General features: G+C 35.0%; 1 protein-coding gene across 4 annotated transcripts in view; it reads left to right on the plus strand.

Moving 5' to 3' along the window:
- Positions 1 to 25,930, plus strand: part of VPS13A (vacuolar protein sorting 13 homolog A) — a 284,410-nt gene that overhangs the window by 58,682 nt on the left and 199,798 nt on the right. For all 4 annotated transcript variants that reach the window (XM_072604918.1, XM_072604933.1, XM_072604928.1 and 1 more), the window contains 14 exons: positions 169 to 275; positions 1,674 to 1,845; positions 3,429 to 3,491; positions 4,004 to 4,127; positions 5,719 to 5,813; positions 6,928 to 7,070; positions 8,647 to 8,836; positions 8,932 to 9,046; positions 10,209 to 10,345; positions 10,783 to 10,915; positions 11,919 to 12,036; positions 14,287 to 14,425; positions 17,860 to 17,944; positions 21,844 to 21,998. In XM_072604918.1, coding sequence (XP_072461019.1) covers positions 169 to 275; positions 1,674 to 1,845; positions 3,429 to 3,491; positions 4,004 to 4,127; positions 5,719 to 5,813; positions 6,928 to 7,070; positions 8,647 to 8,836; positions 8,932 to 9,046; positions 10,209 to 10,345; positions 10,783 to 10,915; positions 11,919 to 12,036; positions 14,287 to 14,425; positions 17,860 to 17,944; positions 21,844 to 21,998 — 1,776 coding nt within the window. The remainder of the gene's footprint in view (positions 1 to 168; positions 276 to 1,673; positions 1,846 to 3,428; positions 3,492 to 4,003; positions 4,128 to 5,718; positions 5,814 to 6,927; positions 7,071 to 8,646; positions 8,837 to 8,931; positions 9,047 to 10,208; positions 10,346 to 10,782; positions 10,916 to 11,918; positions 12,037 to 14,286; positions 14,426 to 17,859; positions 17,945 to 21,843; positions 21,999 to 25,930) is intronic.

Consider the following 25,930-nt stretch of genomic DNA (forward strand, 5'->3'; position numbering starts at 1 on the left):
TAAATTTTTGAAGTAATGTTCAAAATGCAAGCAGTGTATTTTATGTACTTTATATTTTCTCTGTAATTAGAAAAAAGTAAACAATTGAGGCATTTGCTTACTTTCAGTGATTAGATACTTTTTTTTTCTGAGACATTTAAGAACATTTACTTTTTTTCCATTTATCAGTATTTCAGTATCATGGAACTCCTTGAATCAGTGGACATGATGACTCAAAATCTACCATATAGGAAGTATAGGCCTGATGTACGTGTTCACCAAAATGCCAAAAAATGGTGAGCATATTTTTTTCTTAAAGATGTTTTATTTAAGATAAAATTACAAAATGACACTTAAAAACAATTTCTGGGAATAATTTGTATATTTAAAAAAGAGGGGGGGTGCATTGTTGGTTTATTTTCTGTACTCATGAATTTCTACCTTCTTATTTGTAGATTCTTGTGCATTTTTTAGACATGGTTAGTCTGGGGTTAACATTATGATAGCTATTTATTCCTGGGGTCATCAATTTACATGTTTACGTTTTGAAATTAAATACACAGTTTGAAGTGACATCATTTTGAATATAACTCTTTTCAGGTTACTACTTAGAGGAACTGAACTTTCCCAGTCAAAAACATTTCCTTTAAATTTGAATTTAAATTTTCAAGTTCAGCATTATTATTATTATTATTTAAAGCCTTATACGATAGACTGTCTGAATATATTCTTTTAGAGATTGAATTCCAAAGCTTTATCTGTCCAGTGCGTTGAAGTTTACATTCAATGTCTGGAACCTTTAGACATGTTGGCTTTTTATTCATTGAGCCAGCTGCCAATATCTGAGCTACTTCATGGCATGTAAATTATGTTCATTTAAATCAAGCTACCTTAACTTTCTTAAAATGAAATTTGAAAATCTAGAAAGTGTTTTTCTCATTTGGTTCCTTTTTTTTAACCAGACCTTGGATTTTAATGACATAAGGAACTACATTGAGGAAATTTCTTTAACTAATATAGATTGGCCGGCAATTGTATTGTTGCAGCCTTTAAAGGTAAAGGAAGAACGGAATAAGCATTTATAAAGTACCTGCCATGTGCCATATATTGTGCTAAACCTTTACAAATAATTTCTTTTGATTTTCATTGTGACCCTTGAAAGGTAAGTACTGTTATCCTCATTTTGCAATTAAGGAAACCAAGACAAGTGAAGGTCGAATGACTTGCCCAGAGTCACACAGGTAGTAAGTGTCTGAGCTGGGATTTGAACTCAGGTCTTCCTGACTCCAGGTCCATCACTTTATCCACTGTCCACCTAACTGCCTCTGGTAAGAATTGATAAGTTGTTAAATGACTTGATCAGGGACAAATGGGCAGTATGTATCAGAGGTGGGACAGCTAAATCCTTGTGTTCCTGACTCTGAGACTCTGAGACACTTTGATGCATATTGTCTTTCTTTTTGGTTCCTTGTACAAGTGGTAAGATTGACTCAGTCCAATTTTTCACTATTTCTTTCTTGGTGGCCAAGGTGCTAGTATCTGTAACTGACAAAAAGAGTAGCAGAAGAGAAGAAATCACCTGGCTGATTTTTCATTGAGATAATGAATGACTACTTCATTAATATGTACTTTTAGAATATGTATATAATTTCAACTTTATCTCAGAGCTGTTTTGCATATTTTCTTTTCATTAGGTGGAAGTACGCAATAACTGGTGTTCTTAAAGTCAATGTTGAGCCCAGACTGCGCATGTGGTCATGGAAACACATTTGTGAACATAGGCAAAACATGAAGCAGTATAAAGAGCTTTATAAGAGAAAGATAAGAAATAAGAAGCCAACTAATGAAGTTCTAAGATCTTTGCAGGTTAGCATTTTTTTTTTTTAAACAACAGTGATTATGTTCACTAGTACTTGAAACTTCTTTTGACTTCCAGGAGTTGCAATTTCCTGATTCCAGTCTTATTTTCTCTTAATGACACCTTTTCTCTATTTGTACCCTTTACTAATGTCTGCTTCTTGTGTTTCGCTCTTTGTTTTTTCTCTATATTCACTTCCATAAAGGAATTATTCCTTTAACTATCATTTATGTGCCATTGATAAAGACTGCTAAGTTATGTGAGCTGTTAGAATTTGACCAAATCTGAAAGCTTTTTGAATTTTATGGAGTCTTCCTCGGTCAGGGTTATCTTAAACTTTACCATATCATTTCCCTGATCAAGAATCTGCAAATGCCTACAGCATTGGCTTTCTAGAGTTTCAGATTTTTAAGGTTTACAAATCCAGTCATTCTACCTTATTTCACACAATTTGCTAACATAGATCCTATATACTAATTGTAAGAATTTTCTTAGTCTCCCATGTATGTCATGTTAATTTCTGCACACAAATCTTTGTTTATATACTCTGCTTGCAATGCTCATAATGTCTTGATTTTTCTGTGATTATCAAAAATTTACTTATCCATTAAGGCCAAGGTCAAATCCATATAAAATTTTCAGCTATTACGGCTTATACTGATTTCTTCGTTCTCTGAATTAGTTTTAGCACATTTAGTCTGTGCCTCCTAATTTTATACTTTCATTGTTGTTCATGTAGTCTTGTTCATTTTTCTTTCTATGAGTAAATTTTTAGTTTATTGAAAATATAGATTACAAAATCCTAGAACCTTAGACCTAGGAGAGAGCTTAGTAATAATGAACCATTCTCATTTTCTTGTTTTGCTCAATGAAACAATGGCCTGGCTAAGTGAAAGATGAGCCACAGCTCACAGAGTTAATTTTTAGTAGTATCAGGACCAGAGCCGATGTCTCCTGCCTTTATCCAGGATGCTTTCTGCTTCATGATGATCCCTTTGATTTTTTTAATTTCACCTAAGCCAAAACTCATAGTGCTGATTACAAAGTAGGTATGCCATTCATTGAAAAGATGCTGGTTAACTGATTTGAAGAAGCAAAATAAAAATCATTGTTTTAATATGCTGGCAGTAAGTCAGTTGGTCGCTTTATCATGTCTGTAGTTATTCTGTAAAAGTTAAGTATAAGGTCCTCATTATTACCTTAAATCAGAATTAGCTTCATTTAATATATGTTTATGTTTAAATTAAGGTGATTGAATAGATGTGGTGTTAATGCTATGTGGTATTGTTTCAAACATATGCATATATTTTGAAATTTTGCCCTTTTCTGTTCCTTGTGGCAGTGTCTGCTGTAGTTAATAGTACAGGCAATGCTTTTCACGTATTAACTCTTGAAAAATAAAACGTTTTCCAATTTCATACTTATTTCTCTTAAGTTCTGCTCTCTGGCTTTCGTTTTTCATCTTGTTCATTGCATGTCACCTATCCGACACACAAAACTTCCTTCAGCTTACGCTATAATAATTTAATGGAGGATGTCCTATGTAAAGTTACATGGATGATGTTAACATGTTTTCTCTTTTTACTTGCAGCATTTGGAAAAGGTCTTGGATGTATTTAACATCATTTTGGCAAGACAACAAGCAGAGGTTGAGGTAAATTTATATATTTTTTTCAATGACTGGAAAATAAGACCAAGGTCTTTGAAATTAGAGGATAAAATCATACCTAAGATACTTTGGCCCAAGACCCTGCTTTACCCATTTTGATCTTTGGTTCCTTTCTGTGCAAATAGTAGTTCTTTAACTCCTTGAATTAATTGAAGAAAAATACATTATTATAGGACAATGACTTTTTATTGAATTCTTGCTTTTCATAATAAGAAGGAAACTTCTCTGTCAGCACCAGTTCTTAAAAACCATAGGGAGGTGTAAGACTCTTCATTTTGTAATTTGGATAAATCTGCATTTGTATATGTTCTCTTGTAAAAGTATGTACATAGGGCATTTATTTGCTTAACCATATAGACTTTGGAAAGAGAAGCATGAGTTTATTTTTTAAACTAATAGCTCTAAACTAGTTCATCAAATTTTTTTCATAAACTCATTTTTATATTCAGTAGTTTAATATAATTTTAATTGTATAATTTTCATTTACTGTGTCATAGATAAAGAAAGCTGGACTCAAAATTTATGAATCCTCTGGCGAGGAATCTAGAGGCTGGTTTGCTTGGTTGTGGGGCTGGTCAGAGTCACCCAGTAGTGATGAGCAAGCAGAAGCTAAACCTGCAGGTATGTCCATTTAAGTAATTCATAGTGTCACCAGTCTTTTAAAGTTGTGAAGAAAAATTTGCTTTTAAAACTAAATAAATTCATGTAATTCTATATTTATATTTACATGGATTTGCCTTAAATATGAATTCATTCATTGTGATGGATTTAGAATGAATTTAATGACTTGATGTGTGCTTCTGGTTCATTGTCATCTTGGAAAGAAGTTTTGTTAGTCAGTAACTATTTATTAAGGGCTTACAGTCTAACGAGCACTCTTGTGCCCCAGGGATATAAATAGGAAAAAAATGCAAAAGTTGATTGAGGGGCGGGGAAGAAGGGCTGGGGAAAGCATGTGGTGGGAAATCACTGGAGTCTCAAAGGAGAGCAGCCTGGTGAAAGACATTCCTTAAATGGAAGTTTTGTTCTGTTCTCCAATCAGAGGAACATAGGATGATGATGGATTGGAGTACCTCATGGGATCTTATAAAATGGTGAAATTTTCCCAATAAACTTCCTATATAATTTTCCCCAAGGATCTGTGCTTGCCTTGTGCTCTTTAATATTTTTATTAATGACGTAGATGAAATTGTTTTGTGAACAAATTGAATGGAAAATAACTGCGTGGTTATTATGTTCTCAAGATTATACCAAGTACTGGGGATACAAATACAAAAGTGAAACAGTCTCTGCCCTCAAGCGCCTTATATTCTAATAAGGAGGAATACTCCTATAGAAGTGTGGTGACCAGGGCAGGGAGTTACAGTCTAGGAAGTAAAAAAAAAAATGGTGAGTAGAACATTGCCATTCTTTCAGAGCTAATGGTTGTATTGATTCCAGTATAATTTTCAGAGCAAGAGGTGGAAATCAGAGGGAGTGGGTGTTGGGGTGTGGTGTAGGGAAGCTCCGTGAAGGTGAGGCAGCTGGCTAGCACTGGCTGTGTGATCCCAGAGAAGTGATTTCACCTCTGTCTGTTTCCTTATCTGTAAAATGGGGATAGTAATAATAATGCCTATCTCCTATGATTGTTGTAAGGATGAAATGATTTTAAAAAGCTACGTAAATGCTGGCAGCAGCTGTTGTTGGGAATACAAAGACAAAAATGAAATGTAATTAGGGGTAGAAGTATGACAATTACTGTCTGTTCTTAACAGTTTGCCTGCAGCTTTACAGTCTATTTCCTTATTTTTTTAAAGGCTGCAAGCAATAGTTGAAGAGGTATATATACGTAATTTCTTTCTCTAACATATGAATTTTTTTGTTTAGTTATGGTCGGTTTCATTTTGCCGATGCTTTGTTTCAAAAAAAATTTCTTAATTGAGTTTTCACTGTAATTCAGAAAATAAAATCTGAGTAAGATTTTTCAGACTCCATTTCATAATCAGCTTAGACTTTTATTCCATCTGCCTTCTGTCCCTTGAAGTAAACAGTATATTTTAAAAGCTGGTAATTAATATTTTAAAATTTTTTTATGTCTGACATTGTATACTCTTTTAAAATTCCTTGTAGGTATTATCAAAACACCAGAAGTAACTGCATGTTGAAAACATTAAGAAAAGCTAAGCTGTACAGTTAATGTTACCTTGTTATTTTTTTATTTCTAATCTGTTAGGTCTCGAAGAATACATGACATCTGAAGAGAAGGCTAAACTTTATGAAGCAATCGGCTACAGTGAGACCATCGTTGACCCGACGTTGCCTAAAACAGTACGATATCATTACATGGGGATTTGCTATGTATCTGATGCAGCCATTTCTTTGTCTGTCACCTTATTGTTTTGTGGAATCTGTTTTTTGTATTTGGAAAAGTATGGAGTACAAAATAAGTATGTGCATATAGAATAGCTTATTTCACTTACATGTGTTGAATGCTTTGCTTTTCTTAAAAGATTAAGCTTTTGTTATGTCAGAAGTAGTGATAAAAAACATGAGGGTTTGATCCTAAATCATGACATTTTAAAGCTGATTGGGTCTTAGAGGTTATTAAGTCAAAGCCCCTTTTACATATAAAGAAGATGGTCTTGAAGAAATATGTTCCCTAAAGTTTGTGAATTAGGACTGGCACTAAAGCATTGACTTCTAGTCCCGTGTTTTAAGGTAGAGAAATCCTTCCTGATTTTGGCTAACTAGAGGCCCCTCAGCCTGCTGTGGCTCATTTTGAATTCATTTATCCTTCATTGGTAGTTCAAGAAGAGCTAAGCCAGAGAATTTTGGCTCTGACCCCATGTTCCTGCCAACCCTCACAGATTCCTTCCTGCACTGCCTCTTAGGAGAACCAGGGAAAACAACTTGGGTATATGTATACCACATTGGAAGGGTTTTTCAACCAATATTGTCAAATGTGTGGCCTCTCGGTGGCACAGTGAATAGTGTGCTGGGCCTGGATTCAGGAAGACTACCTTTGTGAGTTCAGATTTGTCTTCAGACACTTTTACTAGCTCTGTGATCCTGGTAAGTCACTCAATCCTGTGTGCCTCAGTTTCCTCATCTGTAAAATGAGCTGGAGAAGGAAATGGCAAAATACTCAGTATCTTTGCCAGGAAAATCCCCAAATGGAGTCACAAAGAATCAGATGTGATTGAACTAATGCTTATCTTTGTAGTATAGCCATTTTGTTGTATGATTTGTTTGTGAATATAACATTTCCCCTTGCAAAATGGAGATTAAGAATTGCTACCTATTTCCTTATGTCATATAATGACTTGATAACAAAACATATTTAAAGTATTTTAGATTATTTGAAATAAAGGTTGCAGAACTATAAAAGGTATGTTCATTTCTTGTTCAGTTTTCATCTTATGCTTTTTTACATATTCCCTAGTATGAAGCCAAAAAATTATCTCTACGCTTGGACAGCATGCATATTTCCTTAAGGGAAAACCAGAAAAAATCTGAATTGGTACTTATTTCCTTAGGAGAATTCAGCACATTGATCATACAACGACCGGGAGCACAAGCAATAAAGTGAGAGCCCATCTTTCTTAATTTTCATCTTATTATGAGGAAAGATCACAGTGAGAGAATTAGACTATGTCAGAATCTTACTTTGTTCTTCAGTATTTCTCTAGGCATGCTATTGTGTAATAGTATTTTAGAAGTTTCATTTTAAGTATAATTTTTCTAACTTTTGTATAATTTGAAAATATGCCCAGAACTTATTTTTGGTATGTGAAGCAGCGTGAAGTCAACCATTTTTATTGTTTCACTCTTGTTATAGAATTTGATGATATTTCCCTTTAAAGTTGAACTTAATATGATAAATGCTAGCTTTTCTATAACATTGAGTAGCTAGTGAGAAAGTCTGAAGTTAGTATAAAATCAACATGCATTAATTAAGCACTTGGTATGTGGCAAGCATTATGCTTAGGACTGGTGATCCAGAGAAAGGCAAAAATAGTCTCTGCCTTTAGGCAGGTGACATTCGAATGTGTGTGAGGCAACATGTAGATAACTCAGTACGTATAAGATATAGACAGAAGAGGTGAGGTGAAAGGTAATCCAAGGAGGGAAGGCACCAGTGGTTGTATGGACCAGGAAAGACATCCTGCAGAAGGTGAGATTTGAAGGAAGGTGAAGTAAGAAGTGATGATATTCTAGACATGGAGGATAATCCATACAAAGGAAGAGGAGATGGAGTGGTGTAAGGAACAGCAAGTAGCATATAACAGCCAGATCTTAGACTGCGTGGAAGGGATTAATGTGGGGAAGAATGGAAATAAAGGGAGGGACCAGGTTTTAAAGAGCTTTGCATGTCAGAAATTGGACTTTATATTTAATCCTGTAGGTAATAGGAAGCTGCTGGAGTTTGTTGAGTAGTGGGGTGGCATTTAAGAAGTGATTTAAGAAAATTACTGTGCAATCCAAGTGGAGGATGGACTGGTGATGAGATCTGAGGCAGGGAGATTGATGAAAAGACTTGTAGTGGTCCATGCAAGAGGTGATGGCTGTGAGTGAAGAGAAGGGGAGGGATATATCTGAGAGTTATTGTAAAAGTCAAGTGCCAAGAGGATTTATCCTCTTTGGATGTGTAGGGTGATGGAGGAATCAAAAATGATACCAGGATTACAAACCTGGATGATTGGGAGGATAGTGGTACCTTCAGTATTACAGGGAACTTAAGAATGGGGAAGTATTTGGAGGATAAAAGATAAAGGGTTCTGTTTTGGTTATATTGAATGCTTATGGGGCTTCCAGTTCAAGATGTCCAAAAAGCTGTTGGTGGAGCAGCAGTGTAGCTCAGGAGAGAGATCAGAGCTACATATTCAGATGGGGAATATTTGTATTCAGGTAATAATTGAACCAAGTGAGATAATAAAGAGGGAGCCGAGAAGAGAGCTCAGAACTGAACGCTGAAGGACAACCAATAAAACAGACTGACACACATAGAGCTCTACCACTTCAGATAGAAAATATTTTTCTTTGAATTTATTAACTGGGAATTAGAAAATTTTTATTTAAGCTATTTTTGTTTAGTTTTTTGTTTTTAATATTGAAAATGCTTATTTTGTGTATTAATTTTTGTTCTGTTTTTTTCATACAGATTTGAAAGCAAAATAGACTCATTTCAAATTACTGGTTCATCCAGTTATGACTCAAAACCTTGTCTCCTTTGTCCATTGGATGATTCCTCTTCCCTGTTCAAAATTATGTTTGAGACGAACCCATTAGATGGATCTGCTGCTCAAAGATGTATTGTAGAAGCTGAGGCTTTGGAAATGATATATGATGCAGTAAGTAAAGATCCTTCCATCATCATAGCTTTTTCTTTGATGTCCATGTAGAAATAAGCTTGTGTATCATGTTAGGGATAATTGTGTTTTAACAGAAAACAGTGAATGCTATTGTAGAATTCTTCCGGCCCCCAAAAGAGGTTCATTTGGCACAGTTAACTACAGCAACTTTGATGAAACTGGAAGAATTTCGTGAGAAGACATCGACAGGTAAATGCCAGTATTCATTGCTAAGAAATCAAAGGACAAAATCACTTAATGCATAAAGAAATGCTTAGTTTATTATTTTAAAGGTTATAATCTTTAATTTTTATTTTTCTAGATAAATTATTATGGAACTTGATTTGATATATTTTTACTATTAAAGACCAGCATGGTAGTAATTGTGAAGCAGTTTGGTGTTGTGTGAAGGGCAGTCCTCAGAGACAGGAAATTCTAGATTTGAGTCCTGCCTCTGATACATCCTGTTCCTATGACCCTTGGCAAGTCATTTAATCTCTCAGTGCCTCATTTAATTTCTTCGAGAATGTAAATTGTCCAACACTTACGTTCTGTCCTTGGGAAGAAATTTCCTTGATTGAGAGTTTCCTATATCAGTAAAATTATGAATTCCCCTCCCCTCAAAAGTAGTAATATATATGTCCTTTTCATACTTGGAAGGATCAAAATGAAATTTGTACCTTTAAACCTTGGGTTACTTTTTTGAAGAATACTAAATTTGTTCTTCAGTGTGTTTTTTTTTTTTTTTGATATCTAGTCTTGTTTTTCCTTTTTCTTTCTTTCTCCTTCTTTCCCTTTCTGTTTGTTATCCCTTAGTCTTCTTACGTGATACTTCCTTGCTAAATTCACCTCTATTTCTAACCTCGTATTTTCCTGAATGATATTTTTTTGTTACTTCTTGTGTTCTAGTTGTAATTGGTAATATGTTGCAGTTTGTGCCCATCATAATACTTTGGATGCCATATTGTACTAGGGGAAATGAGACGTGTTACCCACATATAAAAACTGGTTTGAATTACATACATATGGGTTCAGCAGAGTGGCTACTTAAAGGATAGAAGCATCACCTTTCTTGATTAATGGAAGACGGTGACCTTTTGTATTCTTGGAGACTTCCGTAGTGATGTTAGTTCATTAATTGTTAATTTATTTTTTGTTTTATATGGCTATTCAGCCAGTTTTAAATTTTCTTAGTTGTATTATGATGATTACATTTGTAAAGTTGATTATCTTTGTAGTATGTATATTAAAACTATTTATAAAACTCTCATGAGATTTACTTAATATTTAATTTATATATCAGGCAGCAAATTATTGTTTTCTAGTTGTAATTAAAAATGATTAATTATAAAATTTTTATTTTATTTTAAAGGTTTATTGTATGTTATTGAAACACAGAAAATTCTTGATCTCAAAATTAATGTGAAGGCTTCATACATTATTATCCCACAAAAAGGATTTTATACAGCCGCATCAAATATACTTCTCTTGGATCTTGGTCATCTAAAGGTATACATTTATAATATATAAAGTTTTTAATATTATTTTGATAATTTTGAATATGTTTGCTACCTCTTTGTTGTTGTTGAAATGAAACCTAGTTTGATAGATAATATGCTGTGGTACATGTAATTCTTTTAAGATATAAGCAGTTACTAAAATTAGCAGGTGAAATCTCCTTCCTTGGTGTTTGAAAATAAGTTGAATTTTCATCTAGCCAGGTTGGTTTAGTATGTCTCTGAATGAAGATGTACAGGAGGAGCCATGTAATTTGTGATGCATTTCTTGTGAAAAATCAGGTTATCTTGTTTCAGTCTTTTTTTTTCCCATCTATGAATCCATATTGTTTCTAGTTACTTATTTTATATTTCTCAAAAATGGAAATTTTACAGTGAAGGCATACTGTGAACTGTTTTAAATACATCTTCATAATACTCCCTTTTAAGGTGTCAAGCAGGAGTCGTTCTGAGTTACCACAAATTGAAATATGCCAGACTAATATTGAAGAGATTATGTCCAGAGCTTATGATTATTTTGATGTTCAGCTTAGTAGCATACAGCTACTTTTTAGCACACCTGGTAAGTATAATATAGATAATTTTTTCCCCTTGTATTCTCTAAATTTGAGTCTTGGGTATTTTTTTATCAGAAGTTTCATCCTTTGGAATTTTTTTTTCTTTGGGTATGACATATTCCCAGAGTAAGAGAACTCAGATGATTTAATAGGATTGAATATAATTCAAGGATTGTCTTGGAGTTAGAGTTTAGTTTTTCTTTTTCCAAACTGTCAATTTTTAATCCAAAACAGTGTTTACACCAAAGATAATCCAAATTTGGTTCTAGGATATGCTCTAATTATCTTTCAAATTTTATCCCGATTTTGCTTATATTAAAAATTAGTTTGCATTTCCAGAACCAAAGAGACAAAGTGCAGAAACATATGAAGTTGTAAAGAAATTTGTCAAAAGTTTCCTGTACAAAATTAATATGTTACTGTATGTTAATAATTTTATTAGGGGAGTTGATTTGTATATTTTATGGACATCAGTTCTTACAGCTCCTTAACACCATCCATGCTAATGTTTGGGGAGATTTTGTAAAGAAAGAATGAAATCTTCTGGAGTTACATACTTCCCTATGATTGCGATACTGTCCCTGTGTGGAGCAGATGACTTTATTCACCAAAATTCCATTGATGCCACGAGTGCTCTTAGAAAAAAAAAAGACACCCAATCTTTCAATGTGCTTGCATATGATTGGTTGGAAGCTAAACTACGTAATTCTGGTTACTATTTGATTTTTCTGAATATCACTCCTGAGATGTGTCTTCTCTCCCCAGCCTATCTTTCCTTCTAAAATGATTTAGCTTCCTCTCCAATGATGTTTATTGCTGTAATCTAATACCTCTGGCTTGGTAGAAACCCCCTCAAGAGTATAGGTCAGCAAGAGCAGAAAGAAGTGGAGAAAAGAACCTGGGAGATCACTGTGATCCAGGGAGGATGTTAATAAATAGAGAAGGATGCTGAAGCTTTCAGATCCTATACATAGCAAATATGCATATAGTTAATTTTATTGTTTCTAGGTGATAATTGGAAAGAAGCTCGAAAACTCAAGTCTTCTCGTCAGCATATCTTGGAGCCACTGCATTTTAATGTGGAATTGTCCAAGTCCATGGTTGTCACAGATATAAGAATGCCTAAGTAGGTTTCATCTCTTGGTTGTAAGGGCTTTGTTTTTTGGCAATTGAATCATTAGGAAAATATTTCATATGTTTGGCTCTTTTAAAAGATGTAGGGAAGTCTGTTTTAACATGCATTTTTAGTGTCTGACTGAATGCATTTAATTCACATAGATTACCTTGTTTAAACAAATAACAAACCATTCTAATGTCTAGCTATAAATAATGAATTTAATTACTTGTTTTAGGAGATGACCCATAATAGAAGTGTTTTACTGATCTTCTTAGAATATATTTTGTCTATAATACCTGCTTGTACTAACCCAGGGTGGGAACCTTTTCCTCTTGAAAGGCCACATTAATATTTAGCTGTAATCAATGAAGGCCATATTCAAGAAACTTCAATTAGATATACTTTAAATAAAAAGTATATTATTTTGTAAAAATCTTACTACTAAGTACTTAATAATTAAAAAAATTAAAACTATTAATTTTAAAGTTTACTAACATTTTAATTACTTTGTTTTCCGTTGGAAAGTGTTTAACTATTTGGTTGAAGCATGGAGGTCTGCAGTTTCAGTTGATCTTCTGGATGAGTGTCATTTGTGACCTTAAAGGCATCTTGATTTAGGTTAGGTAGGAAAATGTAGATTTGTAGCAATAAGTAATTGAAAAGCAAGAAAACATTTTTTGGGCATGTTGCCAAAGGTATGGGTATTCTACTGCATTTTCCGTATTTCAATTGAGTCTTAGCATCAGACGATGACTTTAAAATGTCATCTACAGAGCAGGAGCCTCAGTGATATCAAGTAGGTGAGGCTGAAATGCTCATTTGAGTGTGATGTCTTGGTTCTCAAAGTAAGTGAACCTTCCATTGTATTTGCCAATTAGGTCTATCAGCAGTTGCATATTCTTCAAATGATTTGCATTTGTCATCCTGCTCATCAGTGACCTCTGCCAACAGAGGAACATGTTCATCCACATTTTCCTTTGGAAGAAGTATTTCGAAAAAAGATAGCTGGTACCAGTCAGGCAGGGGAAGGTAGAACTAAGGAATGAATGTAGCAGCCATCCATTTAGTCTTGTGGCTTAATAATGTTCTAATTGTGCCAGTCATTCTGGGAGGATTATTTCATTGAAACTTAATGTATTCATTGGTATTTTAAATATGTTTATTTTAAAAATAAAATAAAAATATGAAAGACAAACTAAAATGTGTTAGTAAAAATAAAAAGATTTGTTCTGTAAAATTTGGATTCAGTCAAAAGGCTGCACTTCAGGACCTAGAAAGCCACATGTGGTCTTAAGGTTGGGAGTTCCCCACCCCTGTACTGATCTTTATTCATGTAGAATCTAACTCAGGTTTGAATTTGGATTTATCACCTGTTACATACTTCCCATCCATAAGCTGGACAGTCAGCATCAGTTACTTCTTTGGCATTACGTACTGTTGCATCACTAATGTCATCATCATTGCCAATAGTACTGTCATACTACCAACATGAAAAGTCTGATTATTGTTCTCTAATAGCTAGCATTTAATGGTCCTGCTATGACCAGTCATATTCCAACAAGGCTGACATTTTTTGTCTTCCCAGTCACTGGTCATCTCATGTAGTCTCTTTCTTCAGTACTCACTCTAAGGAGTATTTGGATGTCTACCTTCTCTCTTCATCTTTGATGACTTGGATTTTAGATAGCATAAATATTGACCTATGAGTCTTTAAATTGTTTGCCTAGAGGGTAATAGCATGATAATTTTACTTCAGGCATGGAGAGGAGAGAGCCAGTCCTGGAAGGAAAGAGGCAGGTGAGAGTAGATTTTGGATCCTTAGCTTCTGGAAATCTTGGTTTAGAAGGATGCAGCGAAGAAAGAGCTTAGGCTTGAATGAATGAGAGGAGAGCTCAGGTATTCTACTGTCCTCTTTTTGACTCAGCTTTGCCATTCTCCCCCCTGCCCCCAGTACCTTAAAATATCTCAAACTATTTATCTGTAGTCCCAGTGTAATTTGAGGGACAGAGAAAACTCTTCAAAAAACCCTCCTTTGCTACTGCATGAAATGTTTAAAATGAGAGATGAGCCTTTCATTCTATAATTAGACCAGGTTTAAAAATGAAAGGGAAATCTGGGAGAATTAGCATTCTAGGAATAACTATGTATGTGCATGTGAATAATTTGAAGGAAAAATATGAAAAATATAATTTTCTCTTAGTTTAGTTTTTTAATTAATTTAAAACTCATTGCTAATGACTTCTCTTCTTTTTGGAATAGATTCAAAGTTTTTGGACATCTGCCTTTACTTTCTTTGCAAGTTTCAGATAAAAAATTAAGAGGGATTTTGCAATTAATTAAAAGTATTCCAATACCACAAAGTAGAACTGATGTACCTACCCTTCCAAGAACTTCTCTGGTAAAGTATTGTTTTAAAAATTAAATATTATAGTGGATATTTGAAATTTAAAGACGTTGTCTAGCCACAAAATAATTTTACAGAATCTCAGAATTTTAGCATTGAAAGAGACCTCAACATCCCTGTAGTTTACTTCTTGTCCAGAAAGGAATCTTTACTGCAGTGTGTGGTTAGCAAGCTAGCTATTGCTAGAAATTCTTCACTTAGGGGTACCTACCTCCCACTTCCACTCTACCTCAGTCCTGTTTTTGTGGCTTCCTCCTCAATGTTCCTAATTTTATATTCTCAACCCTTTTTGATGTATGAAAAGTTCAAAAGACATAATTTCTGGATACCTAATAATAATAATAATTCTTAGTTATAGATAGCAAATAATTAGCAAATTGATGGTTATTGACTTTCTCTCATAAACCAAAGACAAACTTTGGCGGCCTGCTGAAACTTTAAATATCGTTGGAAGAATGGGAATTTTGTAACAGGCGGAAATTAACTCTGGTTAACAATTAATGAGAGAATAGATACTGTAATAAAAGGTGGATTAAAAGTCTTCAGCTATTCCTGCTGAGAACATGACCTGATCATGAAACTCAGGTGCCTCTAACATCCTGGACAAAAGAATCCATCTTTGTCCAGAGTCCTCTGGCTGGTTGTCCACCTCATAAGGTGGATTACCTTGAAGTCTAATGGAAGGCCCCTTGGACAGGGGCTTATTTCCTTAGGGCAAGATCTCAGCTAGACTGGATTCTGTTTGAAAAACACCCCAAGAATTTGGGCAGTCCTATTTATCAGCAGTGTCCTTCAAAGACTGACTGAATAACCTACAGGGGTTGATTTCTGAATAAGAAAATAAGGAAAACCTTAATGTTAATAATTCTTACTATATGAGAAAAACAGTCATTTCTCTCACTTTCACCCTCACCCCTTCTCACTCCTGTTCTCCTGTCCCCTTTCACGAACAAATGGAACAGGCATAATCCATCTACCACGTAATAGTCCTTCAGATAGTAGAAGAGAGCTGCGTCTCCCGAGTTTTCTCGTTTCTGAGCCAAACATTCCCTTTCCTTCAGCTCATCCTCTTGTGGCCTGGAATAAACGCTCCTCACCATCCTGATTACTCACCTCTGCTTATTTATCAGTGTCTCTCCTTGACTGTGGGGCCCATAATTGAACGGGATATTCTAGATTTAGTCTGACCAGAGCATAATGCTGTGGTGCTTCTTGTTATTTATGGAATATTCCAGGAATATCATGCTTTTCTTAATTCAGCCCAAGTTACCAAGGTCACTTTTTGACTGCCGCAATATATTATTCTTCCCCTGTCCTGAGCTTGTAGTACACTGAAGCCCTGAGATCTTCTTCAGATAAACTGCTGTGTTAACCTGACGCTCTCATCTTGTACCTGTGAGGTCATTGTCTTGAACCCGAGGATAAGATTTTATGTTTATCTCTATTAAACTTCATATATTTTAACCCAATATCAGACACATATTAGCTGTGTGACTGAGGGCAGTCACTTAATCCTGTTTGCTGCAGTTTCTCATCTATAAACTGGAGAAAGAATGAGCAAATCCCTCTAGTATCTCTGCCAGGAAAGCCCCAAATGGGGTCAGGAAGAGTTGGGCATGACTGAAATGACTCAGCGATTGCAGCAACAAAATCATTACTTAACTTGGAGGTCTGGTTGGTTCCATTGAGAACTACAGAAGGTTTGTTTGATTAGGAGAACATGGAAGAGATAGTAGGTTTAGTATGAAGAAAATTTTCTTTTTCTCTTTTTTTATTTCTTTTTTAAATTTTTTTTTATTTTTTAATGTTCTACAATCACTACAATAAAACTTAGATTTTTTCCCCTACCTACCTACCTCCTACCACCTCCCTTGCTCCCCAAGATGGCATACAATTCTATATAGGATCTACGCATACTTTCCTATTGAATATGTTTTCACTGTAGTCATGCTGTGTAGACGAACTAAAATAAATGGAAGAAATCATATAACATCAAAACATAATACACACACACACACACACACACACACACACACACACACACACATACATACACACACGATCTGCTACATTCTGCGAATGAATTCCATAGTTCTTTCTCTGAGTGTGGAAGGCATTTTGCCTTAGAAGACCATTGGGAATTTTTTTTTTTAAGTTCTTGCTTTGTTATGAAGTTCCACATCTCCTGGAAAAAACTCTGGCACACTGTGGTCGTTGCTTTGCACACAGTTCTCCTGGTTCTGCTTCTTTCGCTCAGCATCAGATCATATAAGTCCTTCCAGGCCTCCCTGAAGTCTTGTTCATCATTGAAGAAAATTTTCTTAAGCTGGTGTTGATGTTAGTTTTTTCTGCACATTTTTTATGTAGCCTCATACACTTTCAAATTAATTTGAATGAAATAGCAAAGTCCTGTGAATTTGAATTCTTCTAATTCGGAGTTTGTAAACAATCCAGAGTTGGTTATTGAACTCTATGAGTAGAGATATTTGATAATCAAATTAATAACGAGTTAGAAAGGAAAGTAAACTTTCCAAGTATTTGAAATACCCATTTGGATTCATGCAAGTAATTGCCATTGTCACCTAATTAAAACTGATTTGGAAACACCTCTGTTTTGACATCTTTTTGTTAGCATGCATTTTAATTTATTTTATATACATACTAAAGATCTTAATGTTCCTAAAGAGAATAAATATCAAAATGTTCTAATTAAGATTAAGTTTATACTGCTGCTTTTATGTGTGTTTACATATTTGAACCATGTTTTCTTGGTTTGTTTTGATTTTCTGCCCTCAGAAAGAAATAAGATGCTTGAATTACACAAACATATGACATGTGTAGCATGTATCCTTATGTTAACTGATAGAACTCTTGACATACTTAATCTGCATGTTGTTGTTGGGCATTGCTTAAGGACACACATTGAAGGTAGTTCTCCAGATTTATTCAGCACAGATTATGGGAGAACTGGGACATAATGTATGCATGGAAGTGACAGAAAAGTGGATTTAGACCATAAAGAAGAATTTTCTAATGATCAGAGTACACCACAGTTGGATGGAATTCTCTTGTAACTTCTAAGACTGTAGAAGTGTTCAGCAGAAACTGAATAAACCTCATGAATGTTGCAACCCACATTCGTTAATTAAATAGAAAATACAACAAGGTGACCTCTGAGATTATGTTAATTCCAAAGAGGGAAATGACCATTTAAAAAAAAAATTAAGTTACAAATAGGACCCTGATAAGTGAATTTGTGATTTGTATTTGAAAATGAATTTCTTTTGAACTGTTTTGTCATTTAATTTCCATTAATTCAGATTCATCTCTTTCCCCCTTTGTTTATGTTCATTGTTTCCTTATCAAAATATTTCCACAACATTTTTGTGCGTGTTTTGACAACTGTATACAACTTCCTGTCCATTCAGATTCGCGTATCTTCTTCTTTTGGAACACCACAGATTTCACAAAAGCTGCTTCCTCTCTGGGAACTTCATTCCATTATTGAAGATGGTAAAGTAAAATTATTTAAAGAATGTTCTCTTTATAATGAATTATCACAATAAAAATTCAGTGGATGTGTTTTAAAGTAGGTTTTTCATAAGAATTGCATAGCATGAGACAATGTGGGCTGCAGTCATCATCATTGCGGGGAATATCCACATCATTTGGAATAAGGATATTTAGAAGATCTATCCAAAATCCTAGAAACTTTTCTCTAGATGGTCGCTTTCTCAGAGTGCTTTTTAGTATAGAATATATTCTGTATATACTATGTATCATTGATGACATACACTGTTTAGTGTGCAGGCTGGGTCTTCCTTATTCTCGCTGTGTTTAGAGCCAGTAACACATTTCCTAAGTGATATCTTTTATTCCACATGGAAGCTGTCATGAATGCAGCTTATTGTTTCTTCCTTATTGCCCTTCTAGTTAAATCGTTTTATTTTTCATAGATTATGAAATTTCATGATTTGCAATAAAAAATACTGATTTTTTAAAATAAGAGATTTTGTGTCAGGCAGCAGCTTGAATTCATTGGAAGTGCTGTTTCATTTCCCAAGTGCACTATCTTGCTCTCATCCTCTTATTTAATTCTTAGCTCAGGTCATTAACCCATTTGCAGTGTTTGTCATATATGTCTGTATGCATGTACGCATCTATATGTCAATGTCCTTAAATTACTCCAGATATATGCATATGCATTTGCACGCTTACTTTATATATATGGGTATGAGTGGGTGGTATGTAATATACATGTCTGTGTGCATATACGTTGGAGAGTGTGTGTGTGTGTGTGTGTGTGTGTGTGTATATTTTATGAAGAGGCTGGATGATGAATGCCTTTGAATTAGTCAAATGTCTGTCATATATGTTAAATATGTACCTAAGAAACTGTGTGTGTGTATGTGAGATGCACATGGGGCAGGGATTTTTACAAATCAACAGACAAAACACATTAAACACATCTTGTATTTTTCTACATCACCATGTTGTTGGATCCCAACCTGTGAATTAGGTCCTCATGAGGTTTACAGAATTATTACAAGTTATTCCATTCAGATATTTTTCTCAATTATGTATTTGTTTAGTAAAGATTAAACTGCACTAAAATTTTGGGAACATCTACTTACACGCATCCACACACACTCTCCCACACACAAATTTAAAGACAGTGACATTCTATTGCATTTCATAATCTGAACAGTAGGTATTTTACGTGTGTTTTATTCCTGTGTGGAATTTTGGGCTAATCTCAAGTAGTCAGGGACCTCAGGAAAAAGGTTCTTGCAATCAGCATATCATCTGTAAACAGTATTATCAGTAGACCTCTGCCTTTTGGACTAGGAGGAGTGTGTCCTCTGTGATACCACTCAAATGCAACACTTCCATGTTTATAAACTCTGAAATTCCCTTATTTTATCAAAATTTATTGTCATTCTGCTCCTCATATTGTCATTCTCAGCTGAAAACTTTTACCTTAAAAAAGAAGAAAGAAAATTGAGGCCATTTGCTGAGAGCTCCTCCTTCTCTTCTCCCATCACCCAGATGCTTTCTGCTATTTTCTACTCCTTCATACCTGTCTTATTTAATGAGGTGGCCCTTCTCCTTGCTCAAGCAAAACTCCTCTACATGAACAAGCAATCCCATTTCTATTCCATCTTCTCCAGCAGATTATCCTCTCCAACATCCCCACTCTCATTCAGTTTCTTTGTCTGACTGCTTCTTTACTGCCTACAAATATTCCCTTGCTTGCTTGTCCCTTTAAGAGAAACCCTTCACAGATCCATCCATTCCCACTAGCAATTGCCTCATATCTCTTCTTGCTTCCGTGGCTAAACTCCTTGAATGTGTTCCTGTCTGCATTAGGTGTCTCCACTTCTTTTACTTCTTAACTCTCTACATTCTGCCTTCTGACCTAATCATTAAACCATAACTACTCTTTCCAAAGTTATTAATGATCTTTTAATTGCCAAAGCTAATGACTTCTGCTGCCTTTGACACTAGATATTTTCTTTTTTTCTAAGTTTTTATGATAATTTTCTCCTGATTTTCTTCCTATCTGAATGCTTCTTCTCATCTTCTTTGCTGATTCTTAATCCAGGTTACACCTGCTGACCATAGGTATCTCCCAAGCTCAGTCCTTCTTCCTCAGGAGTATTTCACTTGGTGATTGTATCAACTCTTATGGTTTCGGTTATTAGCTTTCCTAACTTTTCCGTATTATTTCGAGAGCACTATCATCTTCTTAGGCCCACAGCCCTTCACTCTCTCTTATCCCTCATGTCCAATTTGTTGCCAAGTTCTGTTGATTTTACCTTTGTACTACCTCTCACACTTTCCACTTTTTATCTTCTGACACTGCTATTGCCTTGATTGAGGCCATCATCACCTCATGCCTGGAATACTACAGTAGCCTGCTACTTGGTCTCCCTGCCTCAAGTTCTTCTCTTCTCTAGTCCTTCCTCCATTCATCTGTGACCTTAAAGTGCAGTTCTGACCATGTCACTTCCCTACTCAGAAAACTCCAGTGGCTCTCCATCACCTTTAGGATCAAAAATAAATAAATTAATAATTCCAAATAATTAGAGCTGTCCAGAAAGGCATTGGGCTTTCTCTGGAGTTGTAAATAAATTCTTCTGTTTGCTATTCAAAGGCCTTTATATTCTGATCACCCTGCCCTCCCCAGATGTGTGCATGTGTACGCACGCACGCACACACACACACGCACACACATACATGCACACACACACACACACACATACCCCTTTTTCAGTTTTCTTATACCTTATACTTCTTCATTTTCTCTGTGATCTGGTGACATTGACCACTTTCTTGTTTCTCAAACAAATTTCCAACCCCCAAATCTGAGCATTTTTACTGGCTGTCCCTCATGCCTCTCCCCTCTCATCTCTGCTTCCTAATTTTCCTGATTTCCTTTAAATCCCAGCTAAAATCCCACCTTCTACAGGAAGTCTTTTTAGATCACCCTTAATTCTAGTGCTTTCCCTCCATTGACTATTTCTAATTTATCCTGTATGTATCTTGTTTGTGCATAGTTGTTGCATGTTGTCTCCCCTGTTAAACTCTATGAGCTCTTCGAGAGCTCATACTCTTTGTTTCCCTAGTGCTTAGCACACAGTAAGTGCTTAATGAGTGTTTATTGACTAACATTTACTCTTTTCTGTCATCTTGCCATTTCTCTAACATGCTGTTTTCATCTTTTCTTATGAACATCTTTTTTATAAAGCATATTAAAGAATTCTCAGGAAAACAAAATTAGCATTGTCTTAGTATATTCCTTAACACTGAATTCGGTACTTCAGTCTGTGAACCAGAAGCTAAGTTTGAGTAAACGTCATTAGTACGTATATGACCTTGGATACAAGACATTTAACCTCATTTTATCTGTAAAAAGAGTATTTTGGGATAGTGACTTCTGATGTCTGTCCCACCTCTCTCTCATACTATGATCAGATGATATATTTTCAGGTTTAATTGAGGGTACCAAAAATGCCACTTATTTCTGAGCAACTGTACCAGTGGTATTGATCTGAAAGCCAAATGGCTTAGACGTGAGTGAACTTGTTAAGCTTGCTTGGGTATGTGTTGATGTGCAGCACGTTCCTAAGTGACTTTTTAACAGTGGATTGTAACATAATATTTTGGAAAAGTTGTATTCCTTAAATTGAGGCTTGTATATTGTTGTTGTTTATATATATATTTTCTATTTATTCCAGAAGATTGTTGAGAGAGAATTTTAAGATCCTTTGAATGCATAATGATTTTAGTTCTTTAACTTATTCATTATTGGATCATTGTCCTGGTATTTAAATATTTAATCACAAATTATGAATATTATTATAACAGAAGTAATTCACTCTTTTTTATTAATGACATGTGATTTTTAGAATCTGAAGAGGAATTTTTTGATGCTCCTTGTAGTCCACTAGAAGAAGCTCCTTGTATGACGCTGAATACTAGTTTCATTCTTCGACCAAGAAGGTCTCAGAGGCAAGAACTTACAAACTTGATTGATTTTACAGTGAAATTTGAGATACCTGAGGTACGTATCTTGGTAAAATTGAATAGATATTTAAGAAATTTAATTATAATAATTTTTATTTGAGTAACTTAGTACTTCAGCTCTGCCAGTGAAAATGTTTTCATCCAACTTCAGCTGACATCTTAAATGTATTTTTTATTATCTGTGCCTGTATGTTTTTCTTGACTTATTTCTTGATTTAGGGAAGAAATTTTAAATATTCTAGATGAATATCCTGAAGTTATTCAGTTGATTTCCTTTTTAATATATAGGTAAACCCTGATGTAATTATAATTTACTTAGAATCATCTTACATAGTGGCAGCCATTTTGGAATAGTTGTCTTGACTAAGTTTTGGCCAGAGGAACTTCTCTTCCTTCCTTGTTATTCTCACTTGGCATCATTCTTTCTTCTTCTCCTCTTTCTGCTTTTTTCTCTCCTTCCTTTACATCCCTATTCTCCAAGCCTTGATATTATATGGGTTGATTTATCTATTGTTTTCTTCTTCCCTGGAACCTTATCACTAGATCTTATCCATCAAAGAGAATGAGATGGCACAATTAGGGTGGGGTGGGGGTCTGAATTTAAAGTTGCCAAGTTTTTTGTTCTTCCTTCCCTTCCTCAAATATTCCCCACCCAATCTTTTTTTTCATCCTCCAGCCTCCTGTTTAATTCCTTTGATAGAATGCCCATGCCTGAATTTTTTTTCCTGAAAAAAACAGATAAATTTCAAAACATATTAGTCCTTATTATAAAATTTTCCAAATGGGTCTACATAAAAAAGAGAAGAGTTGAGAAGACAGCCTTGGAAATGGCCTCGTCATTGGTCTTCCTGTTTCAAATCTCCCCTTACTCCAATCTATTCTGAACATTGCTGCCTACATGATTTTCCCTAAATGGCGACCAAGTCATCCCCTTTTCCCCTTTCACCTCTAGTGGCTCTCTATACCTTTTGGCATAAAAGTAGACTCTCTTCTGTTGGCTTTTAAAGCCCTTAGCAACTTGCCCCCAGCCTGATTTTCCTGACTCATTATGTATGAGTAAATGTAATGTGCCATGTAAATCCATCCAAATTTTCCCTCTCTCTATATTTATCTGTGTACATGTAATATCACTGAAGTCGAATGTAAACTCCTTGAAATTGGTATTTAACATTCTTTTTAGCACCTAGCACCGTGCCTGGCATACAGTAGGGACTGAGGGAATGCTTGTTAGTTGATTGCTCAAAAAAACTTTAACAAAGTAGGTCGCTGTAGACTTTGAAGGCTCCAACTTCAGCTGTTGACTAAGAAGCAGCATCCCTGAAGGTTCTGTAGCGTTCCCAATTCCTAAAATTCTCTGAACAAGCTCTTCCACTCCTCAGTTTTTGGAGCCTTTGACCCCGACTCTCAGTTCCCATTCTTTTCATCCCAGTATGTTATCATGCATTCTCTTTTGGAAACCCTTTTCTCATTGTGGAACCACTGCTGGTGGCTTGAATTTATGAAGGCAAGTCCTTACTTCCACTTGCTGTTGTATGGAAACTATAGGGCAAAGTCTTGTTCAAGAGTTGGACTTGGAAAAGTAGAATGATAGGAATAGTGTTCTCTGTGTTAGCTCCTGGAGGGCAGGGACTGTCTTTTGTCTTTCTTTGTATCCCCCAGCAGTTAGCACAGGACCTGACATGTAGTAGCCATTTAATAAAAGTTTATTGACTTCATGACTGACTGGTACTATTAGTGCTGTATTTGATAATTTGGATTGATTCTAACCCTCATTATCAATGGCACTGTTTCAATAGGAGAATCCATTCCAAATAGTCAGCTTGTATATGAACTTTTGGAGCTTGTTAATAAATTTGGGTACAGCAAAGGCCATACATAGCTGACATCTCCAGAAGATAAAAATGAGCAGTTAATGGAGGATGAGTACGGAAGGCATAGTCCCTCAGGAATAGTGTTAGGAAATTGAAGTACTGTGAAAAATTTTGCTCCTAGAGCTGGGTCAAAGGTTATGCACAATTTTATAGCCCATTGGGCATAGTTCCAAATTGCTTTCCAGAATGGTTGAATCAATTCACAACTCCGCCAACAATGCATTGATGTCCCCATTTTCCCACATCTTCTCCACAGTTTTAACATTTTCGTGTTCTATCTTGTTAGCCAATCTGATAGGCATGATGTTGTATCTCAGAGTCGTGTTTAATCAGTAGTGATGTAGAGCATTTTTTCATTGAGTGTTGATGGCTTTAATTGCTTCCTCTGAAAACTGCCTATTCATATCCTTTGACCATTTATCAATTAGGGAATGACTTGTATTCTTAAAACTTTGACTCATTTATCTGCATATTTTAAAAATGAGGCCTTTGTCAGAGACACTGGCTATAAAAATTCTTTCCCAGTTTCTGCTTCCCTTCTAATATCAATTGTATTAGTTTTGTGCAAAACTTTTCAATTTGATGTAATCAGAATCATCCATTTTGTATTTCATAATGTTCTGTCTCTCTTGTTTGGTCAAAAATTCTTCCCTTCTTTCATATATCTGACAGGTAAACCATTCCTTGTTCTCCTAGTTTGCTTATAGGATCAGTCTTTATATCTAAATCATGTACCCATTTTGACGTAATCTTGGTAAGTGTAAGATGATGGTTTGTGCTTTGTTTCTGCCATGCTGTTTTCCTCTTTTTTCAGGGAAGCTGGAGTCTTTGGATTTATGAAGTAGTTGAACGCTACAGTTGTTGACTGTTGTGCCTTTTGTACCTAACCTATTGCACTTATCCATCACTCTGTTTCTTAGCCAGATTGCTGCTTTATAATACAATTTAAGATCTGGTACAGCTAGACCACCTTCCCTTGCATTTCTTTTCACTAGTTCCTTTGATATTCTGTTCTTCCAGATACTGATATTTTGTTCTTCCAGATGAATTTTGTTACTGTTTTTTATAGCTCTGTAAAATAATCTTTTAGTAGTTTGATTGGTATGGCACTGAATAAATCGTTTAATTTAGGTAGAATTGTCATTTTTGTTATATTGGCTCAGCCTTCCCATGAGCAGCTGATATTTTTCCAGTTGTTTAGATCTGACTTCATTTGTGTAAAAAGTGTTTTGTAATTGTGTTCACATAGTCACTGAGTTTCTTTTGGCAGGTAGACTCCCAAATATTTTATATTGTCTACAGTAATTTCAAATGAACTTTCTCTTTCTACTTCTTGATGTTGGACTTTGTTAGTTATATATAGAAATATCAATGATTTATGTGGGTTTATTTTATATCTTGCAGCTTTGCAAAGTATGTTTATTGTTTCAAGTAAATTTTTGCTTGATTCTCTAGGATTCTCTTAGTATACCATCATATCATCTGGAAAGAGTGATAGCTTTGTTTCTTGTTTGCCTATTCCAATTCCTTCAGTTTCTTTTTCTTCTCTTGTTGCTAGAGCTAACATTTCTTATACCATCTTGAGTAATAGTGGTGATAATGGACATTCTTGTTTCTTGCCGATCTCATTGGAAATGCTTCTAGCTTATCTCCATTACATATAATGCTTTCTGATGGTTTTAGAGCGATGCTACCTGTCATTTTAAGGAAGACTCCATTTATTCCTATGCTCTCTAGTGTTTTTAATAGGAATGAGGGATGTATTTTGTCAAATGCTTTTTCTACATGTTTTGAGAAAATCATGTGATTTCTGTTAGTTTTTTTGTTGATATGGTCAATTATGCTTAATATTCAACTAGCCCTGCATTCCTGGTATGAATTTATTTGGGAGAGTTCATTCCTATTCACAGTTATGATTACTATTTGTGTCATTCTCTCCATCTTATTTTCCCCCTTGTTTATGCTTTTCTCTCTCTTTTCTCCTTTTCTCTCCTCATAGTTTGGTTTTTTTTTTTTGACTTTAAGTAGAGGTTTCAGTTGACTTTATTTTAACATGCTGAGAATGTCCCATATGTCCAGGCCAGAGCCTACAGCACTA

The sequence above is a fragment of the Notamacropus eugenii genome, chromosome 1 (genome assembly GCF_028372415.1).
Source record: "Notamacropus eugenii isolate mMacEug1 chromosome 1, mMacEug1.pri_v2, whole genome shotgun sequence".
Lineage (NCBI taxonomy): Eukaryota > Metazoa > Chordata > Mammalia > Diprotodontia > Macropodidae > Notamacropus > Notamacropus eugenii.